The following is a 23,400-nucleotide window of genomic DNA, read 5'->3' as shown; positions in this document are numbered from 1 at the left end:
ACGTGAGGAGAAGGCCCCGTATACGCACAGATTTGTGCCTCCTCACCACTATTTATTTATTATTTACATTTCTCAATTATATACTAAATTTTACGATATGTACTAATTAAAAATTGTATTATTTTACTTTTAAATTATTTTTTAAAAATAAATATATGACAGCAATATAATTAAGTGTATAATTTCTTTTGAATTGTTACTTTTCATGATGATTCTGGAATTCTTGAACGTATTTATGGAAAGGTTAAAAACTGCTGAAATATTCATATTCTTAATAAACAGAGCTTCAATAAATGACCGTTTTCACTGTGGCACTTAGCGTGTTAAATTTAACTAAAGATGACAGTCGAGCATAGAAAATAATAAAAGGAAAAAATTAACTTATGGTAACACGTAGCTGAGCTCACCGCTGTCTGGAGTCCAATTGTAATTTCTCTTCCTATCCGGATCGCTCGATTTCTGTTCGGACTTTCCGATCTCGCTGAGGTTCGATTGAAATTTATTACCTGGAAGCAGAAATTTAAGCACAGGTTTAACGTTTCAAGAATTTTATAGTGATAATGATGGATGTTTGTAACACGTTTGAAAATCGAATCGAAACTTTATCCATCGTTGAAATCGGATTACCCAGAAAATGTGACAAATGGAAAAGCGTTTCCGGATTTGAACGCGTTTCCATTGAATTTGCAAAACAGTATTGCATTAACGCCATAGAATCAATACTGTGATAATAAACATCGCGAATGTCGCGATTTAAATCCATTTTGGTTTCCTGGGTAAGAATGAATGGACAAACGGCACAAAGGCCACTGAGACAATAGGGGATGGGAAGAGGTGGGAAGCGTTGAGTTAAAGAATGAAAGGAAGTGGCCGGAGGTGCAAAGGAAACCGGGACAAAGGGGACGTACGACGAGTGGTCCTCCTCTGAAGATGTTTACGGGCCTGTTACGCGTAAAGTGGGTGGCAAACGCGGTAACTAGTATGCAAACTACGAGTAAACACAATTCCCTTATCCAGTGCATCGCGCAAGGAGCCTTCCACGTTGCCACGTTTGTCACCGTCCAGTCTGCCGGACCAAATCATGTAATGAAACTATCTCTAGCTACATGGAGGATGCCTCCAGTTCATGGGATTCTGGCAAGCTTTTTCCACGGTTTAATCCTGATATACGTGTGTGTAACCTCGGCCAGCTGGACTAGGAATTTTGTAGTTACCACGTTGGATCCATTTGCATACATCACGCCACGAGGAGGGAATCGAATTTCGCTCAGGAAGAGGCTCGTTCGCCGAGAACGTCAACAGAATCCGTTCACGGATCTCTGCTTTTCTCGTTAACCATTTTTTGCTCTTCGACGACTGCCAAATGTCCTTTGTGTATTAAGAATATTGATATGGTCATTTTCTTCGAAGTTTAAGCTTTAAATTAATACGTCGTAAATGCTATCAGAATTTTGATGTTACAAAATTGATCATTGTTAAATATAACTGGCAACTAGCCATTTTGTATTAAGAATATTAAAGATGCATTTACATAGGTATCTTCTTTGAGATTTAAGCTTTAAATTGCTGTATCATAGGTGCCAGTTTCAGATACTTTTCTGTCATAAAATTACATTAAAATTTACACTTTTTCAATTTGGTCATTGTTTACTATGATTAGCCCCACTAGCCATTTTGTGTTAACAATATTAAAGATGCGTCCATATGGAAACCTTTCTCACGCTGTATGCTTTATTTTGATGTAGGATAAGTGTCATTTTGAGATACTTTTCTGTCATGAAATTTCCATGTTATATGGGATACTATGTCGGATGCACTGTCACCGCTAATGTTTGTTCGAAATTTGCATACGTCTGTCTGGCCTATCCATTTCTCCGTACAACGGTGTGTCTCACCTTGTTGTCGATGGACGTGTATACGATCGGTTAGTTAGTCCAACGTCTATACCGGGGCCCCTATTATACACAGCAGCGAACAAGTGACTCGCGGCGAAGCCGTGTGTACCAGGATGATCGGCCATTACCTTGCTGAAATAGGCTATTGTGCCAAGACCGTGTTTCCTCGTCGGCATCCTCCTTTCCTGCTCTTCTACCTTCGGGCCAGGGCCAACTTACGAAATCTAATCAGCAGCTCACCAAAACAAAGCAGCGTGTTCAAGTGAAGCTTGCGCCAAAGCTGAAGCTCAGAATTAAGTCCCGCTTCCCGCTGCTGACAGGGTTTATCGATATTGTTTCGAGGAGCATGATTTCCCGGACAAGTTTCGAACATTGCTTTCTATAGATACTCGAACGTCCGAACACTCTTACGATGTTTTAATTAAAAGCAATTACGACGGTTTATCCTAAAAGAGAGCAACTCATCCGTGCTAAAATACAGCTCAGTTAAAGGGTTCAATTTACATGGCATTTTCTTGCAACGATTCTATGCAAATTTGATCACTTTGTCCCCGTCAGAAGAGCTATTACGAAGACAGATTAATCCATCAGAAATTTTACACTCGCACCTTTGCCACGAACCGTGTTAGGATAAAGGAATCTAATTTCATAATCGCCTCAATTCCAAGATTAAAAATCAAAATTCGCGATAACACAGCTTTTCGAGTAATCAAACTCCTCTTGTTGACCCGAAAGGTGCAACTTTTTGAAAAGCCTCGATGTAAAAGTGTCGATTAAAAAAGAACTCGCCGTTGATATTATTCGTACGGCGAGGCAGCTGCACATTTACCAGGATCATTAGCGGACAGCTTTACACTTTCATTTCCATTCATTCTGCCTTGCAAAGCAGCTCGTTCGTCAGTGGTAACGCGTCAAATTTGAAATGCAACGAATTTCCAAGATTGCAAATTAGAACACAGAGGTCTGCTAATATTTATGACGCGTTTTCATGTGTCGGGGGTGCGTTAAGTGTTACATAAACATATCATTTAGGGTAGACTGCCAGCCTCGCGGTAAGTACAAAATTAATTCTTTCAAAACGAAATATCTGTTCGTTGGTGAATGCAAACGCTACAAATGCCTGCGGCAGTGATTCGGTGTACGTACATTTCGGACACGTGATTTTGCTGCGTTCATTATGATCGACTCCGTGGCAGAATTGACCCAGTTCGATCCGGCCTCCCAAGTTCCATTTAGCGAATATTAAGCCTGCCAGCACGCGCATACGTGCACAATAGTATGTAGAACATGTTGACAGTGCGTATACGCGCGGTTAAGTCAATCTAGATATCAACCATTCTGGAAATCCAGCCGATCGAAGATAACGGACAGCGTCGACGAAACTAGGTTGTCATTCATTAAATTAGCAATAATGATTTCTTTTTAAATATACGTAGCAATGAAGTTTCTAAGGTTGAAATGACTCGTTTTAACCTTCTAATTAGGGATGACGAGTTAACTCGTCATTGGAAAATGTCTCTCCAGCGCGTATGACGAATTAATTCGTCATAATATATCATGACGGCGTGGATAGAAGATGCTTTTGATAAATTAGCTTCCCATTTAAAAGATTAATTTGGAGGAAATTGTTGAAATTACTTACGATGATCGGACTTTTCGAGTCGATTTTCGCAACCGATGGAGGCACGATGGAATGAGCACCGCAACGATCATTTCCTACCGGAGATTTAATCAGCTCGGTGTTGATGTCGTTGATGCATTCGAGACATTTCAACCGCGTTCCCTTCTCGGCTTCCCGCTAACCCATCGTATGTGTACGCTTACGATAGGATAGTAGTCGCTTCATCTGTATGCAAGCATGCGACTAAGCCAATCTCTGTACGTTCTGCCGCAGAATTACAGGAGAACAACGGTTCCATAGGGAATTAAGGGACACCTAAGGCTGTATGTGGCCTCCAAGATGTCGCGATATCGAAACCCTACTCCATCTGTCATTTACAATTTCTCTGTGACTCCATTTATTGAATAAACAAATTTTGCTTTAAAATCTATTCCTATTTGAAATGAAGAATAATCATCAGCTGATCGTATTACGAATAGCGAACGTAGCAAAGCTGTAGTTAATTGAGCTTTCATTCGACGAATTATTCGATTAAACAATCATCGGCGCCGATAAACGTTTACGAGAGGGTAATTAATGCGGCGGTGTATAATTTTGTTACTATCCAACGAGCTGTTGATTAATGCGCGAACGATACGACTGGCTTTCAAACAATCGTTAATTGCACCCTTATTTACCGCGGCCATCGTAATGAGAAACAACCTCCGATAAATCTTCTATAGGAACGTGGAACCGTACGATCCTTTCATAAAAACTTTCTGCTTCTTGTTCGCAGAAGGAAAATTGCAGTTTTAATAAATCGTCCACGGTTGATTTATTTTACGTTACTGTCATCTGAATGATGCATGATTGTTTGTCGCGAATCTTCAGGAAAGCTTTGATGGTTTTCGAAGCTTCCCTATGGGAGTCCTTTCGTCCTTAAATTTAATCTAACAAAGTGCGAGAGCCTTTTCGAAAATTCGTGTCTCGTTGAAGGAAGGCAACCCCTTTCATCCCTTCATCGTCCGTTCCTACAGCCCCGGGGGTTGTACCTAAGCTCCGTATAGTTCCGCGGTCGTTGTCGTCGAGAAGACAAAGAGCTGCAGGGAGGAAGGTATCCGACATCAGGCTCGTAAGTCGGAACACGCCTTGTTTCTCCTTTTCTGGGTCTGTGGAAAGGGGCTTGCTCGAAGTTGCCGGGTTAAAGAGCGACGAAGACGCCGGGCAACGAGAGGGACGGGGGTAAGGCTTGTAATTGGCGCAACATCTGCGGTCTGCGGGGTGGCATTAATGTTTGCTACCCTCCTCTCTTCTGCTCTTTGTTTGCTCTTCTCAATCTTTCTTTTTTCCCCTTTCTTGTCGTTCAATTGAGTTGCGGGTAATATTTCCCCGGGTCAAAGTTGACTCACACGACACGCTTTTAATTAAACAGCGATCACTAGAGAGGGTGTAAGGGTAATTTTTACTTTCTTCCTTCTTTTTTCTTGGAGAAAAGAAAGGACTCGCCTCGATGAAGAAGAGAGAGGAAGGATAGAAGTATGGGGGTGGAAGAGGAGAACACGGAGTACGCCGGTGGCTGATATTATTCTTGGGTCTTCCTTGCTGGAGCATTATTAGTTCTGGCGTGTTAGCATACATGAAATATTGATGTTACTGGGAGCCCACCCTCCGCCCCTCGATCCTTTCGTCGCGAACCATCGCCGCCCCCACTTTAGCCTTTTAGATTTTACACGTAGGTATACGAACATTCACTTGTACTTTGTCCTCCATTGTTCTTGTTTCTTTTTTCTTCAGAAGTTTGCTCTTTAGACGATTCTTATGGCTTTTGAACGCCTTTGTTTCGCACCCCTCTTGATCGTTTTAGAAGCAATTTAGCTTTCTTTCTTTTTAAGTTCTGCTAATTGTTGTCATTGATTTGCATTATTATAGGGACGCAAGTGGAATTTTTTCTTTTTATTTGTAATATTAACTAATCGTTTCTGTTGTTAATTAACAAATTTTTAAAAGTGTCATTTTCATCCCTTCGGTTCTAAATGATTCATGTAATCAGAAGTCTGAAATTTTGAATTGAAAGGAGATTTTTAATTTTCTGCTGGTTGATGAAATACTTTTCACAACGATTCTGTAGATTCCAGTTAATAGAATGATAGGTAAACGGCTTGAAATTCTCGTTCACGAGATGTTGAAATGAATAAACGAAATATGCAAATTGTACGATAATTAATTCAGTTAAGGTACGTAACACTTCCTAGATGGGTAATTAGTTCGAATTCAATTCGTGGCGTTAATTTTTAAATAATTCGGAAGAACAATTCGGCTCGAATACGCTATAAGCTAGATTTCTCCTTATTTCGCAGCCAACTTTATCACGTTATTACATTTTTGTTGCATTTCCGCCTGGCTACACCCCTTTCTACTTTTCCCGACTTTCCCACGAGATATGTCTGAGTGATCGATGCGTTCTTCGAAAAAAGATCAAGATTGAAGAGAATACGTTTCACTGGTAGACTTTTACAGAAAGAACGTTTTTGTCATTCGCATTTGCTCTTTGCAAAGTCTTGAACGAAATTTCCATGCTGCTGATCTACTAATTCTACTTTTCCTTTGTCACATTTTTCTTTTCTTGAGAATTTCGCGAACAATTGAAAAAGGAGCGCAAATAAAATCTGGAAGTGCCCAAATATTAATGTAGTCCCCGCTATGTACTTTCATCTCAAAGGTATTTTAATTAATTTTTATTTCTGTGAAAACGAAATACAGCATTAAACTCACCTGATTTCATGCCTTTCTCGTTGTGAATCGTGAGCGAGCTCGGGTTCCCGTAAACGGAGTTATTCATTTCGGCCATCAGCTCCCAATCTGTGGAGAAAATGGCATTTTATAGCAGTCACTTCCGGGGGAGATTCTAGGAGAAATAAATTTCCAAAAAAGTTCTTCTGCTAACATCGTTGCTTTTTAACAGGCCGTTGACGGTTCGCAAGGCTTTTCGTGTAAATAATAAATCGCGGCCATTCGACTGGCGGTCGACCGAGTAAATTACTTTCCTTAATGGAACCGACAGATGTTAAGCTGCTTTCGAGATTCCCGTGGAAAGTGCAGGGGGTAAATGCGCGAATGAAATTCGACCGTGATTCCACAGTTTCCCGTCACGCGAAGCACGTTTTCACGCGATTATTCGAAAACAGATCAAAAGCAACGTTTCTCGTTTTACCAAATTAACTTTTAACGTTAAATGTATATCATTTTTAAACGAAAGGGTTTCTTCTTGATTCACGGAGGTTTACGGGCTCACCTTTCTTCGGCATCTCGGTGGTGGACGGACTGGGGCTGGTGCTCGGCGGCGTGGACTCTGCAACGAAAGAAACAAGTTTTTATTTTTAATTAAACTTTCTTCCCTTGTATCGTAGGCGCGTGGCCCGTTAGCAACGACGCGGCTTTCGCCAAGAAGGAAGGGTAGCTGGGGGATTGGGAAGCTGCAGGGACCAGTTATGGATCGCGCCACCTGTTACTAACTTCGTTCTCAAACGTATTAGCCATCGTGGCGCCGGCCAAGCCGGCCAAACTCCAACATCATATTTTACACGCCACCTACCCCTTTCGACCCGTTGAATATTGTTGAATAATTATACCTAATATCCTTCTAGTCAAACGGTTTTGATGAGTGCAGATTAAAACATATTTTATTTCTTATTTACAATTAATTATAGTCACCTTTGGTATTTCAATTCCTTATTTTACACGTTATCTATCTCTTTTGACACTCCGAGTACTGTTGAGTAATTACTTTTGATATCCTTGTAATGATTCTAAATTGCGACGCATTCTATTTTATTTATTTCCAATTAACTGTATTCACCTTCGGTATTCTATACATAATCAGAATAACTGCCTAACTAAAACTTGTTTTGTAACGAGTTTGATTAACCCTTTGAGTACTGAGTTTACTAGAACGTTTGAAATTAGTTTGTTACACGTGACACGTAATCAATAATTCAAGCAAATTACTCAAAATTCTTTGCCAGACAGAAACGAGTAACTGGTGTCAGGTTCGCCACGAAAAAGTCATCGTTATTTGTCAGGAAAGTCTGAGCGATTGCCGTGTGTGTGGAAGCTGCATGCCACTGCTCCGAGAGATATTTCTACGCTACCCAAAGTAAATAGGATGGGATGACAAAGTATGCTTCTTGGCAGACGTGTTTACGCGCTTGGACATAATGCAAATACGTGGTTGCTGCCTTTGCCATAGAATCAGCTTTAAATTACTTCCCTGCTCGTCTCCTTCACGAATTTTTCTGTATTTATTTTCCTAATGCTAACAGAAATTATTTTAATTCTTCCTTCTCTTCAGAAGTTATTCCTTCTCCGGTTTCAATTAATTTTCATCAGAAACTGTCGCGAGTATTGGTTTCTAAAAGGCATCAGTTTATTATTTAAATATTGTTTCGTGAATAAATGAAATATCTCAAGATGTGCATTTTTATCTGACATATAAAGTACAATGAAAAATCGATGATTCAGAGCATTTATACGATGTTTTCCATTTAATTAAAATGGAGAGAAAGAGGTTGAACTTTACTTTTCGGGACACAAAATTATTGACTTCACTTATGTATTCTGATAGTATTCGACGAGAATAAATCAGGAATACAATTAGATCTTGTATTTTTAAATTTTTCTCGTCCGATATTATTAGAACATATATATTTAAAAAAAGCAATAATTTTGTATGCTTAAGAATAAAATTCAACCGAGAAGGGAAATACATACAAGTAGTCGTTCCAGAAGAAAAGAAACGACACTTTATTCTCGGACATTTCTTATTTTAGCTTAATTCGTCGACACCGAAATCTGGCGTTCATTTTTATGACGAATTGCTTTAATTTTCTCCGCTGGAAGTAATGGCGGATTAAAAAGAAGGTATAACGAAGGTACGCCCTTATTTGAGGGCTCGAGAAAATTGCATGAAATTTTCGTGGAAATATAAAGCGAGGTGTCCTTGTTCTTGCATTAATCAATGCATCGAAAGAAACTGAAGGCGTTTAGTCGGTCCAATCATCAATCAGCTAGGCGAAGTTAAATGGCCGGGACAACGGGTTTTAATATCTCCCGGGAGAAATAAAAGTTGGCGCGATAAATCAAAAGTGAAAAGTCCCTGCCCGACTGTATATACTTCTCTGTCCGTCTTTTCCGTCGTCTTTTATCCTTTCTTTCTTTCGTCTGCCACTCAGTCGCCTACAAAATGGGAACTCTTCACTCTATTTCTCTTTCTACTCTCGTCGTTTCTTTCGCGCGAATCCTAATGCCTCTTCCTTCCATCGACGATTTGCAAAAGTGATAAATGAATGTTTCTGACTCGGAAAAGAATCAGAGCTTTAAGTCTGATATTAAAATAATCATCATCCCCGATAAATACTTTCCACCGGCTATGGTAATCACCCGAAATGCTTTCGAAACTTTCAAGGGGATTGGATGCTCAGTCAAATTTCCTGCAGGCAGAGGACAATTCACTTCCGGTAAAGTTTACACGCCACACGCGACTATTTCGAAGTTCCGTCCGAGCCGAGGTAACTGAACTCGTTAAAATCTTAAGGCACCTTAATTAGCCTAATAGCATCATCCTTTTTCGTCGGTCCATCAGCGACTCTACCGTCCATCCCTCCATCCAATTTCTTCTTCTCCGCGTTGCTTCGTCTACGACTTGGAAGCTGTTCAAATATTGCCCGGTGTACTAATTTCAATTAGTGCATTTTCACTGTAATAGTACCCCTCTCTCTGTCTTTCGCGCTGTTCATTCTCCTAAAAACGAGCAAAACCGTCGAATGTTTTCCTTACGGTGGACCGGAACTAGCCAACCGTGTGATAAAGTCGGATGTTACTTTATGCATGCTAAATGAATATAAATTGGAAATTAAATTGCACCGTAATCAGCCGTGGGGAACGAGGAGCCGAGTGAATTATAGAGGAGAACGAAAAAAGGGAGCTTCCAATTTTCGATGAAAAATGTACGATCCTCTTTCGTCAGAAAAGATTTCAGAACGTTTATTGTCTGATCCTTGGGCGGTTTTCATATAAATTACGCTTATTATTAAAGGGGGATAATCGTGTCAAGTTTATCTTGGATAGATATTCGGGTAGCCGAATCTCCGAAAAGAATTCTCGACTTGAATTTTCAGGTATTTGCACCCCTCTAACCTTTGATCATTACCATATTCGATTTTGATACGTAAGTTTCAATTAAAAAAAGAATCTGTAGAATGAGCCATGCTACCTCTATTAATTCATCACATACTTAAAGGACTTCCTAACAATTCATTAAGTGCGATAAATATCCGTTCCACAATCCGGAAGTGTATCATCCTAGCCACCTCAGCGCGTCGCGTCGGTGGACTAATAAAAAAGAAAGCATTTATCACCTTTATCCGTGCTTTATCATAGGAACCGCAGCGAGCTCATAAAACTGTATTATCCTCATACGTGTGTGAGAAGTTGCTTTTTATCCAAGCATGCCGATGAGATCCACCCCTTTTCTCTGTTTTAGTTAGCCTGTCCTTCAGCTCTGATGATTCCGCTTTTACGTCATACACCACCGAAACAAATTTCCTTCCTCGTGCAAATCTGATTACGGAGCTTTCGCTTCGGCAACAATTTCTCCGCTCGGAATCGCAGATGGAGCAACGCTCTAACCCTCTCCGCGCATCCCCCTTAAGTCGTGGTTAAATCTACACCACGCGTGCTGTTTCGTATAATATGCATAGCTCGAGGGTAGTCGAATGGTTAAATAAAAGTATGGAAATACCGTTAGAACAGTTGCTTTTTCAACTAATTGTTTTGACAGAAGTCACTCATCCGTGAATTTTTGTTTCAGTGTGTTTTTTGTTTCTAATCAGTAACGAGCAGAGGTCACTATTCGTCGAGTTCTTTTATTTGAAAGTTTCATTTGTATCCACGCTTGCCTGGCCAAACGAAGCGTCAATTAGAACGTGTGTATTAATCGGAGAATGTTGACGAGATACTGACGAAACCAATTTCAAATGACACGCTTTGGAGACCAATTACCGTCGTTTAACGCGGCCACGAGAAACAATTCAATTCGCTCTCGTCTATCTATGGGCAACGCGTTTGTCGAAAAATTGCCAATTTGAGAGCTATGAACAATCCATGGAAACGTTCATTTCATTCTAAATACCTTTAACGATCTATCCGACAAAGCAATTGGTATTCGTGACATAAACAATGCCGACGTTCGAACCAGAGATGGGAAAATCGAATTTTCCCGTTATTTTTATTATTAAATTTCATTTGTCAGGATCAATCAGAACGGCGAATGGAGTGGTAAACAGGAACGTCAGCGAGCTCATTTCCCACCCTCTTTGTCTCAATCGGGAATGGCATAATTTCCACTCGCAACTATCCCGCAATACCACGAAAGGAGGGGTTAGGTCCAGGATCGTTAACCCAGGAACCTGCATGGTCGACGTGATCCGCAGGAAATAATTTGGCCGAACGTCATCATCGAATCACGAATAGAACAACCGGGAAATTGGCAGCTTCGTTGGCCGCGAATAATGGGCATGCCTCGTTGCTGATTTTCCTGTATACCTTCTGTATCTGTAATTACTCGTAACGGAATCTCTGCTTGACGTATCGAGCCGAAGATAGTCGGTCGTTTGATCCAATTAAGGATATACATCGTCGGTGTACACGCTGTTGCCCGAGACCTATGCCGTTGCTAGCTGGTCCTATTCCTCCCCTGCTGTGTTTCTATCAGAGGCTACTCGAATATCTCTTGCCAGGGACCCGAAGCAATCCCCCCTACTCTCTCTCTCTCTCTCTCTCTTTGATAATTACCGACGCAGATCCCTATTCACGCCACCCCCACGGCGCATCGATCTATTAACGTGTCACCGGTTGCCTCTGCTTGCAAGGTGACAGGAAGCTGGATGCTGGGCGAGCTGATTATTAGCAGTCGTTGCCATCGCATCGACACAGGATAATGTATGACGAGGGTGACGGGGATAGATAGGATGGCTGTTTGTCATCCTTCATTGATTTCGAACGTTTCTGCTATTGTTTAGCTTATTCGGTAAAGAGGAGACACGTTGAAGCTTAAATTATTAAGGATATCGAATTATTTATAATTAATAATGGAGATAACGTTTGATCGCTTGTTCGATCAAAATAAGATTGGAAGTGTGTGGTGTGTTGTAATATGGCTGAACAGCGTGTATATGCTAACCTAATTTAACCTAACCATTTATATTACCAGGGGAAAAGTGCATTTACACAGGTTACGTAGGTCTCGGACAATATAATTATGACAATACCCACTAAAATTCTACCTAACTCAACTCTATCTTAGGATGAAAATATAACATTAGTAATAGGCGAAGATAATGGAAAAGATTTGCCCATTATCGATAACACACCCATTTCTCCATCAAAGTCCATCGTCCAGCAGCAGAGCTTTAAGATAGATGGTTAAGGAAGGTTAAAATAGTTGCAACCAGAGGAGACTTGGTTCTAGAGACGTGGAATTAGTATGCGGCCGCTGTCACGTCCCCCTCGACGACGACGACGACGACGACGACGACGACGACGACGACGAAGCTTTCGTACACCTTTCGCCCAACCCTGGACCAGGCCAGACTAGACCGTTAATTTTCCATCCCGTGACTCCAATCAATCTTACGGCCCGTCACCGGCTCTCCCTTATGGGAATGCCCTCGTCGTCTCACCTCTGACTTTGATACGTCATCGTTTCCGCCCCGTTCTCCCCGTATTCTCGTCATTCCGCCGCGATTTCTGACACTCTGACGGAGAATCGGCTAAATATCCTTGGACGCGTCGTTTGTCTAAGATGACACGTTTACGGAAACGAATTTTAGTCGTCTCCCTTCGTGAAAATGTCAGTGGATAAGAAGTGGATGACGAGCGGATGGGTAGTGGATCGCCAGCGGATGGGCAGCGGATCGCCAGCGGATCGAAAGTTTCAGCATGATTCCTCCACTTCCCAAGCCATTCGTTTTCCCCTCTGTTGTAGAAGTAACCTCTTGCTCGACACGTATTAATACGTTCACGTGGCTGGAAATAACTTGTCAATTTCCATATCGACTGGTTAATTCTTCACCTTAATCTACCATCGATCTTTCTTGATGGCTCTGCCACCTAGTTTGCTACACGTCTCACCTTTGACCTCCATATACCATCGGGCGACCTGAATTTTCTCGTGTTCCCGTCGCTTTTATTACAACACCGTATTGATCGATCAAACGTTAAACACGTTTTGTCACGCTGTTTGCATACGTTTGATGAAATTCGATTAACCACCAGAAAAAGATCGAACTTCATACGAAAGCTTTTCCATATATTTTGATAAAAGTTTATATAATACAATTTTTGATTAATAACAGCAGTAGCCTCAGGTCATTCGCCTCTTTCTTCCTCCGATAAATTAAACGAAACCATGTCGCACGTAACAGAAGTGAAGTTATCTCTTTCCCGACTTTCCCGTGAATTATCTTCGCGTGTCCCACGATATTCAAGAACTTGCCAAAGTTCAAGCAACTCTTTCCAACCCCTGCATACTTGCCAGATTGGATAGTAATTACCTCGAAGGTAGAAGGTTATTCGGGACGATTTCATAATAGCCAGCTGTTCTTCGATCGAATAAAAATTTCTTCAAATTATGGAATATTCCATGCAAGCTTTCGGCAATTACGAATTATCGTCGCAGAGTTTCTGACAAATTTCTCATAGGATTTCATGAATTACAACTTTCTCTCGCTGTAACTTTCACCTGTGCATCCGAGATTCCTCTTCCAGGGAAAATTCTCGTTTCGAACTTGCTTCTCCAGGAAAGATCCACGAAAACTTCGAATGTGAAAGAGAAACTTGGTGGTTGTTATACTAGCAACAATTGCCAAAGAAAATTCTGAAGTTCCTTAATTAACCTTTTAACTGCGGGTACTTTTAGCACAGCTGATCGCTCTAATTTTAAATTGTATTACTGAAGTGATATTCTATTTTAAAACATATTTTTTATTGTATTTATTTTATTTTTATTTTAGTAGTACATAAACCACAGTCGCTATTTGATATTAGCAAAAAATAACATGTTGTTTATATACCACACCCGCCTCTGGCTATAATTTTAGTATGTGGTTTATAAACCACACCCGCAGTTAAAGTATTAAGCAGATAAAAATGATTTCTTAAGAAGATTCAATTGATTGAACTTTTAAAAGCTACAGGGTGTTAATTTGAAAAACAATTGATTCCGCGAAGCAAAGAATAATTATGGATCTCTTGATCCGGAGATTTTAAACACAATGGAAGAAACGAGTCTGGGATAAGAAAATTAATTACGTTTGAGAAAGTTGAGTAATTGCATCGATCGCTGAAGAAACTTGTTTCGTTTAAACCCCAATGGTCAACTTTTAAACACTGTTACGTTCATTTTTTAAATCATTTTACGTTTGAAAAAATATTACTTTTTGATAAAGAACCACGTTCTATTATTTTTATAGCATTCTGATAGTCAGAATAATATATTCTTGCTTCTTCAAAAGTTATCTAAAAGAGATTACTTCCCTTTAATGAGAAGCAATTGAATACGTTTTCATAAAGCTCATTAAATCGGGGTCAGTAAAATTCTATGCAAATTAAGATTATTAGTCTACAGCTCATTGATAAAGGCCCTTTCAGCTGAATAACAAGAGTTATAATTGCAGGGAGGTCTAAATGGGGATGCAGCCCTGGGCCCTACTTTCCAAGGGACTCCAAAATAAGCTTTCCATTTACTATGGTAAGAAATTCCAAACTTTGAAATCCACTATAATTTTGCAAATTCCGGATCCAATTGATTTTTCATGGAAAAGAAAATGAAATGAAATTTTTTTGCACTGTTGTTCCATTTCTTTACGACTGTTATTTGATTTTATTTAGAATAAATACTAATTATTGAACCAAGTTTATCAACCATATTTCTGGGCTTGAGAAAACTTAATCCGATCGTGAATTGCAGTGCAAAAATTTTACAGCTTATTTAAAGAATACAGAGAAATTTTTCAATCGAAATACGAACGAGGTGTTGATAATGCAGCAGAAGTTGGCGAGGAAAGGATAGAATAGAGAAAAAAGATTTAGTGAAGCCAGTGCTGGTCCAATTGGCACCGAAGTAGCTCGACGAATGGAAATATGTCTGTCGTACGGTAGGTAATACGATTAAAGGGGGTGGAGAAGCGGCCATTAAAAAGAAGATTCTCCACGGGGAAGAAAATATTTCCATAAGATCCTCGAAGGAGCCTTGGAGAGACCGACAATGGGGCTTACCATTCAATGGATCCTCTGGATCTACCGAAAATCGAAATCCGTTTTTGTTTATTCGCCCCGAATCGACTTTCCACTTCTATTTTTTAATCAGTCTTATTCTTAATAGTATTATTTCCAGAATATTTATTTCGGAAATGAAGCGAAATCAATGTTAATCTCTCCAGAAGATTTTAATAAAATCTTCCCGCTGGTTCATTAAAAGTCGAGGTGTTATTACATCTGCTTCAATTAAAACTCACTTGGAAAAGTTTCTTCTTTCTCCGATCAGAATTTCGTTTAAATAAGAATGAATCTTTCATTTTATATTCAAAATTTAAATAGTGTCTGTTAATGCTAGCTAATATGAAAGAAGTATAAAAGAGTAAAAAGAGAGTGATAGAAAATAAAACAAGGAAGAAAGGTGATGGAAGATCGGGGAGCGAGAGAAAAGCGAAGAAATCACTTGTATAATTCATAGTACCACCCCGAGTGGTCCACCCACGTTTCAGTGGGTACCCCCTGGCAGCGGTGGGGTCACCAAGGTAGTCCGTAGCTCCGCAGCATCTCAATGCTGACCGACCGGCAGATTAGCCCCAGGAAATTGCCAAACTTCTCGTCTCTTTGGCAGAAAAGTCGATTTCAAAAGTCGTTGCTCAAGCTGCTGGTAACCCCCTCAAGACTTTCAGTTGGCCCACGATGACCCACCAGAAATTGTCTCTCAAATTAATGCGCCCTGAGATCATCTCCATTCTCCTCCACTTTCACCCTGTTTCATCGCAAACTTGTAGCTTATTTTCTTTTTTCTTGCCTCCAGTTTCCTCGCAAGAATATCGAATTCACCCCCCTTACGAGACAATAGCTCGCTGAATTTACGAGCTGTGTACGTCAGTGGGTGGTTTATCGGCTAGTACCGATGCACCGAGCTACGGTGTTGTAAATAGCTAGCGCTTTCTGGAACGGCTGTTCCGACGATGCACCGAGTCTCTTCGGGTATTATTTGAATTGATCTTTATTGAGCCATCCAGACGGATGCTTCCGGTATACCTTTGTTCTTCCACTTTGCGCTTTGGAGGAATAGAAATATTCCATTGAAGCGTCTGCGTCAATTTACATTAATTCTATGAGTAGAAAAAATACAGGTGCTCGTACATTTTGCGGTGGACCAACAAGGTTGCCTTGAGAACGAGATATTTAACGAATTTACTTTCCGCCGCACTAACGAAGGCAGTGTTCGTGGTCCGCAATTAATTCAAACGCGAGGAAGCGTGCACCTATTAAAAAAAGTACCCAGTGTAATTTGCACGCTAAACACACGAAAAACCGGCCGAAGAAAGGAACAGTCGTGCCGGATAAAAAGTACATGCACATTCTTTAAAACATATATTCGAATACTCCTTAAAAAATTCGAGAGTTAATTGAAAAGGAAGAGTATCGTTCTTCCGGCAGAATGAAAATTTCGTTCTAAGCTTTAATTAAAGCTTAAATCCGATTTCTCCTAATCGGGATCAATTCGAACGACAGTTTTCCCAATTAGCGACACGCTGTCCCCTATAAACGATTCATCGTTAAAGCCAGGGAAACTTCTGAAAGAGGCGAGTAATTAATTTACTACGCAATCCTCTTTGGTATTCCAAATCAATTCATCAGTATGATCTTGAAAGAGGGTTGAAACGCGTATAATAAAGGTAGTAACGAATTAAAAAGCTTCCTAGATGTGTAGAGGAAAAGGTAATAGATAATGTATCTCCCTTGTGATTTTACATATTACCTATAATAAAAACAACTAGCGCAACGAGATCCTTTTTATAAATGCGTACCACCGAAACTAAAATTTTACTCAAATATTTAAAGCAGTTTAAGTTACGAATCTGATTTTAAGGGAGGTCACATTACCATCCTTTCCTCTAATAAACTGAACGACCAGAATACGGAAGCGACGAATTCCACGGGGTGTATAATAAAGTAAATAATTAAATAATACGGTCGGAGGAGTGAAAGTTTGGAAAACCGTTTTCGCCGCAGAAACTTTCGTCCCGTGCTGTTAGTTAGAACAAATTTTTACACTTCCACGGAGTTTTGTACAAAAGAGGATAGCCCCGACGTCATCGTCCCTGTCTGGCAAGTTTGCGGCAAGTCCTGATCAATTCGTAATTAAAGCCCCGTGGCCGGGAACTTCGATATCGTGCCGCGAAAGAGCCGCCGGGGAGGAAGCTGTTTGCGCCGCGCATCGCGGCAAAGAATTCATTAGCGGGATCCTCCTGCCGGAATGAAAATCTCGGTCGAAACTTCCGGTAAATTTCTAAAACGACCGATAACCGCCCCGTGTTTTCCTTCGATTAATCGAAAGCCTCCCCCTCCGCGAGATTGACTGAATAATTCTACCGCGACGCGCGTTTAATTATTTGGAAACGAGCTCGGAAAAAGTTCAGCACGAACGCGAGTGCGTTTCCCACGATGTCACCTTTCAATTAGCATAATTATTGCGCGTAATTAATACCCATTATACACCGCGAATATGTACCTATTAGGATGTTCGTATCAGTACATCAAACGAAACACTCCTTGATGATGGATCTCGATTTCAACTGATTAGGGTATTGTTTCCATCCACCTCGTTCGCTGATCAATATTATAAGTGACATTGATCGTGTCGACCGTTTGTGTGATTCCTCTGTGAACTGTTAAGCGAATACGGGCTATAAACGCGACTAGAAATGGGAACAGAATACGACATTTTTAATAACGAAGTATTATTTATTTAATATCGAATGATGAGATGAAATCCATAGAGGGTTGATTCATTCTTGTTCTATTCCGAATTAATAAACCGTCTCGTCGGGACAAAGACAAAGACAAACGGATGAATTTGCGATGGGAGTCGAACTCGTACCGAGTTTTTGATCTTTTTCATAACGTTCAGAAAACAATTCCTGAAAAGCCAATTAAATCCGGAGAGAAGCTATGAAATTTTTTACTAAAACAAAAAAAGACTCTACGTTCAAAGGGGATTATTTCTAATTCAAAATAATGTGAAACGAAAGTAAAAGAAAAATTTCGAAGAATCGCAGAAACAACTCCTAGGAGGTGAAGTTTCCAGCATCCTCGAAACGCAATTTCGCACAATTAATCAGAAGAAAAACGAGGCAGATGAATAAACGTCATAAATGCTTATAGAAAGGCTGCGTAACGACCGACAATTAAATTCTCGTCTGAATTGGGGGGGAGGGTAAAGAGGAAAAAGTGTTGCATTATGTATAGGAAGCTCCAAGTCTGAGGAAAAGCGGATGAAGACGAAGAAGAAGAAGAAGAAGAAGAAGAAGAAGAAGCGAACACCCGAATGAATACGATATTGTTGCTACCCACGGAACGCCAGCAACTTTTGTCCCTTCACCCTGTACCACCCCTTTCTTCCTACCCGACCCACCTACCCTCCGACAACCCTCACAAATAGCAGTTTGACTCGACTATGGAATAAATTAGCCGTGCTCCAGCTTTTCCATCGTACGATGGAAAGGGATGGTTGTGCATCAGAAGAAAAAAGAAAGCGAGGGATCACCCTTGCGAGGGAGTGGAACGGTTGCTTATCAAGAAACAGGGGTACTTTGGCCCTTAGGCGATCCTTAATAATAAATTCATATCTCTACGACCTTCTGTTCTATGTCCAACCCCTTCTCCATCTGTTCATCCCCCACCAAGATCGAGCAAACTTACCCTTGGCCATGGCAGAAGCAACCCCGACGATCTCACCCCTCGGTCAGACTACAAATCTCTTTTTTATGCCGCTTAATAAAACTCGTCTGACATATCTCTGACTTCTACCACTTAATTTCGGCTCCCTCCACTCGAACCTTTCCGCTTTGTCTTTTTCTATTCTTCCTTTTACCTTCCTTCCGAGTTTCGTCCCTTTTTCTTGTATCGTTCGAGTCTTTTGGGACCATCCTGGACCACCGCGAGGTTATTTTACTCGGGAACGAATTCGAATTCCTTTTGAGTTCTGGTATCTCTTTGTACTGGTATATTGCGAGCAGCTACATCGATCTAAACGAGAAACCGAGGACGGATGTTGCAGGGTACAATTTTGATAATGAAGAAAAGAGAATTGAACGAACAAATCATTCGATTAAAAAAAAAAAAGAATCGGAGTGTTTGAAATTTGGAATAATCAAGAATGGTGTTTGGAGAAGTTAGGAATAATACCTTTATCTCCCTTTGTTCCATGAAAGTAACCAATTAGTAAGTAATATTCGTGTCCAGGAGCAAAAACTCTCTGAGCTATTGTGTGACTTTTTAAAAATCTCGCCAATTAGAAAGCAATTTTCCCCGGGAACACGCTGAGAATTTCCCTCTGGTATAACAGACCACTATATTTACCCCCATTTTATTCCACCCTTTCTTCGTGGCTAGTTATTTTTGCGTATTCACACTGGACGCTTTCATAATAAATATCTCGTCTTAAAATCTCTTAAGAATTTTCTCACCACTTTTACATAAGTATCTCATGCTTTTAACGAATTATCGTTAAAAGCCCTTTAATTTTTCTTCATTCAGAACAAGTGTACAATGACAGAAATCGTTCAATTAAGTCTTGAGAACGGAACAGTTAAATCACTCCTTCCTATTCAATTAAAGGACTAATTACCCCAGTGTACTAATTACTTCTCCAACTAAGCCTATTGCTCGGTAAGGTCAATATGAAACGGATCAATATTGGAAACAACAATAGCTCGTATAGCGATCCGATCGACATTGTTTCAGTGCGAACAACGGTAACGTTTGATCACCAGGAAAGGTGTTCTGTCTTTGACAAGTAACTCGACATTGGCAACACCAGTCAGGAATGCACATACCTAACTAACTGGTTAGTTTGAAGCATCATCGATGTAATGACAATTTTGTATCATTACGTGACGTGTCGGAGAGCAGAAATTAACCGATCGCCGAAAGCTGTGCTAAATAATTAAACGCGTTTGATTTCCACTGGCAAAGGGAACTAATAACTAATAATTTTACAAATTTTGGATCCTATTTCCGTTGCAAAACAAATACTGCCTTTTTAATTTTTACATATCATTATATGATAATCATTTAATGATTTTTCGTCATTTTATAATTAAAAAAATTTCAAACTTTGAAATCCACTATAATTTTGTAAATTTTCGATTCAACTGTTATTTGAAACTGTTCAAATCATTAAATTATTAAAATATGTATCTTTTCGATATTTGTACTAAAATATTATTCAGTTTCATTTAGAATTTTCAATTTTTGAACAAAGTATATTAATCAAAAGGACCCTCAATGATTTGAGAGCCTCGGGAACCAAAATTCTTAATTTGATCCTGGCTGAAACTGGCGAAATGATTATTTAGATAAATTTTAATTTTCTAATTAAAAAATCGCGTAATATCGGTCGGAACATTCTCTAACGTGTTAATCAGTAATCGCGGAGGAATCCCCGCAATTTTCGTCGGATTTTATGAGCCTTTTTCTTGCCGGTAGCCTTTTATGCTAAACGCTCGGTTCATTTGAATGTCGCTAATGCGAAAAACCGATGCATACTAATAGAGACCGCTTTCGCCCCCCTTCCTTCTCACCCTTCGCGTCTCGGGCACATCGAAATCACCCTGGCTAGTTTCCGTGCACGTGTTAGTAGCCGGGTTGCACGCGAGTTTACACAGTGGCCGGCCATTTCTCCGCCGGCTCTTTATGTCATATGCATACATTAAACTCGATGCACGGAAGAAGATGTCCGGTTAAATTGAAGGTATCTGGATGTTTGCACGATTTTCCGGGTGAATCGTCAGCTTTTATCAGATTGACACCGAAAATAAATGAAATACACTTACTGTATAAGCGGATTGTGCCATCAGTTTCTCCACGGGGATTTTTAGCTACACATTTGTAGCTTCCGTAGTCTTCTTCCTGAAAAATTTAATTATTTGATATTTTAGATTTGAAAAATAGCATCATTCAGGCACACAGAAAAATCAGAAAGATTACAGATGTAACAATCGCGAAAAGAAATACCGGAAACCGGCAAGCTGTTAATGTGCATGTTTCTTGTTCCACTTTTTTCCAAGGACCGGAAACACGGAGGAAGATAGAGAATTGGTGCGGGACTTATTCTCGATGGTTGAACGTACAGGAAAAAACAAGTGACAGGGGAAAAAATTAAACAGTGTAACGAGGTTATCTTCCTGCGAGCTTGCTTCCTTCCCCAAACTCAATGATGCACAATTCTCTGTTTTATCTACACGTTGCATTTTTATTTTTAAAACAAATCAATTTCTAATCAAGGCACAAAAAAATAGAATAAATAATTCTCAATTAATTAGGTCAAAAAGCAATTATAAAGCGTGCAAGGAAGATAATGAAAAATATTTCTAGTTGGAAGAACACGGGAGGATATTTGCATAAAGAAAAAAAACCGCAATGAGATACGTGCAAGCTTGAAATAAAAAATATAAAATTACGGACTTACCTGGAGATCGTATATAGTGAGGGTCATGTGCGTCTTATAAGAAGGTTTCTCCGGTGTTGAGGTAGCTTTATACTTGCTACTTTCATGAATCATCACGCCATCTTCTCTGGTCCAGTAATTCAAAGAAGTCGGATGTGCCTCGGTGTGGCATTCCAACGTGACGGCGTAACCCAAGGGTGCGCCGACCAATTGATGCGGTATCCAGAGCATAGGGGGAACTGCAACGAGAAAAGTGATTGATTGGCTCATAAATGTTCCAATTACTAGCGATACAAGCAGTGAACACCGATCGATAACTGCTCCTCGTCTATAAATCTCGGCCAATGTTTGGCGAACACACGCCTCGCCGGTTCTACAAAGCGATGATAGGCTCAATCGAAATATTTGTTTACCCATCGAATAAGTGCGCTAATATATCTGTTTCGTAAAATCACTAAAACACACAGTGTCAAAATTTTTATCTTTTTTTTATATTCCATTTTTAACCTATGAAAGTTTTTATTTAACTTTTTAACGGGGGATGACGAATTAACTCGTCACAATACCTTTGACAGAATGCGTTTTTGGTGAATTAGATTCTCAAATAAAAGGTTAAAAATTTAACGGTGGAAAGGCGCTCACTTAAATATAAATTCACGAAGAAATAACTTACGAAAGAAACTTAATTTTGAACAGTTTCCGTTCCATAGTTTTCCTCCGGCAAACTCTTTTCCTCCTAACGAGCGCTAAATAATCTCGCGAGTTTTGATTTACGTCCTCGATGTCGGCCCAATTAAGCGCAAATTACAGTCAAGATGCTCGATTAAAGACAAGCAGGCGAAACAACGGCGCTTTAAAAGCCGAGTTTCGTTTCAAAACAACTGTGTACCTTCGTCGTGAACGTGGCTTGCTACCGCGTAAAGAATGAAGACGAATGCCAGCGATATTTTATGGAAATTCGATAAAGTTCCTTGAATTAAAGGAACAAAAGGAAGAGGGCAATTTTTTTTTTACTGCTTTACAACCCCTCGCGTGATCGATTGGTGTTTCGAATAGCATACGATCAGCGGAAAATCTGTATGTGTCGCAAGAACGAATTAAATTGCAGCTGTGGAAAATTGAATCTTAAATAAACAAAAAAAAATTCTAGTTAAAAATCTAGGTCATTTCTGGAACGATAAATGACTGTAATTACGTGTGGAAATTTTCAATATTTTTTAACTGCAAAATGTAACACCGAACATTGGGTAATGTAAAAGAAAAATATCTGATTTTATTATCGACCCTATAAGAAGAGCGATGCAGAAGCACGTAGATAGTAAGGAGCTTTAAAATTTAAATAAAGATTCTCCGTCGAATGGTTTCAGGAAGCAACTTTCACCCTTCTCATTCCAGGGGGAATTACATGGGCTCCCTATCTCGTTGCCTCCAACAGCGACCAGGAAGCTTGATTTTCTTGATCCTTTAAGATTCTTCCGAACATGTTTTATTTAGAGACCGTGAAAGCTTATCTTTGATGTCGAGAGATACATGGTAAATTATTTATGCTGTTAGACATATTTTAATTTCCTTGCGTCACCACTTAAACGTTCCGTTTTAATTGAATCTCTCAATAAAGATAAAGTAAAACAATTTATTCATGTCAATGAAAAGGTGCTGATGGCGTGAAAACAAATATCACAATTTAAACGAGAGCGTATTCGACACAGGGAATGGAAGTGGAAAAAAAGGAAGAAGAAAAGTGATACAGCGTGGCAAGTGGATGTAAATTACCTGAAAATTTAAATAAACATCCTCCTTGAATTGCTTCGCAGAACAAAGTGCATTCCTTTGAACCCTCTTCCTTTTTATCTCACCGCTTCCATTGATTTTCCCCACTCTGTTAAAATTGCTTTCATTTTCCACTGTCTTCGAACGCTAAACAAGTGTCTAACACACTTCTTTTTTCAGAAACACCGTATTCTTTATATATGTGCAAAACAGGATACATCCTTCGCAGTTTGTGTCAATGAATTTAATAGTCAAACGCCGGCGCTCTAGTTTCACTAGATTTCCCGGAAATTTGTTTTCGCGATGCTTCTGTTTGTTGAATGAAACTGAAACACGAGTATATCCGAGGAACAACGCGTTTCCAC

At 39.8% G+C, this 23,400-nt stretch overlaps 1 protein-coding gene across 1 annotated transcript in view; it reads right to left on the bottom strand.

Moving 5' to 3' along the window:
• LOC114882313 (lachesin-like) overlaps positions 1-23,400 on the bottom strand; it is a 135,959-nt gene that overhangs the window by 5,822 nt on the left and 106,737 nt on the right. Inside the window, exons 6-10 of the mRNA XM_029199208.2 lie at positions 21,287-21,504; positions 20,652-20,727; positions 6,788-6,844; positions 6,268-6,354; positions 408-506 (exon numbers count right to left, since the gene is read on the bottom strand). Coding sequence (XP_029055041.1) covers positions 408-506; positions 6,268-6,354; positions 6,788-6,844; positions 20,652-20,727; positions 21,287-21,504 — 537 coding nt within the window. The remainder of the gene's footprint in view (positions 1-407; positions 507-6,267; positions 6,355-6,787; positions 6,845-20,651; positions 20,728-21,286; positions 21,505-23,400) is intronic.

The sequence above is a fragment of the Osmia bicornis genome, chromosome 1, assembly GCF_907164935.1.
Source record: "Osmia bicornis bicornis chromosome 1, iOsmBic2.1, whole genome shotgun sequence".
In the NCBI taxonomy this organism is placed as follows: Eukaryota; Metazoa; Arthropoda; class Insecta; order Hymenoptera; family Megachilidae; genus Osmia; species Osmia bicornis.
This window is presented reverse-complemented; position numbering and strand designations above follow the sequence as displayed.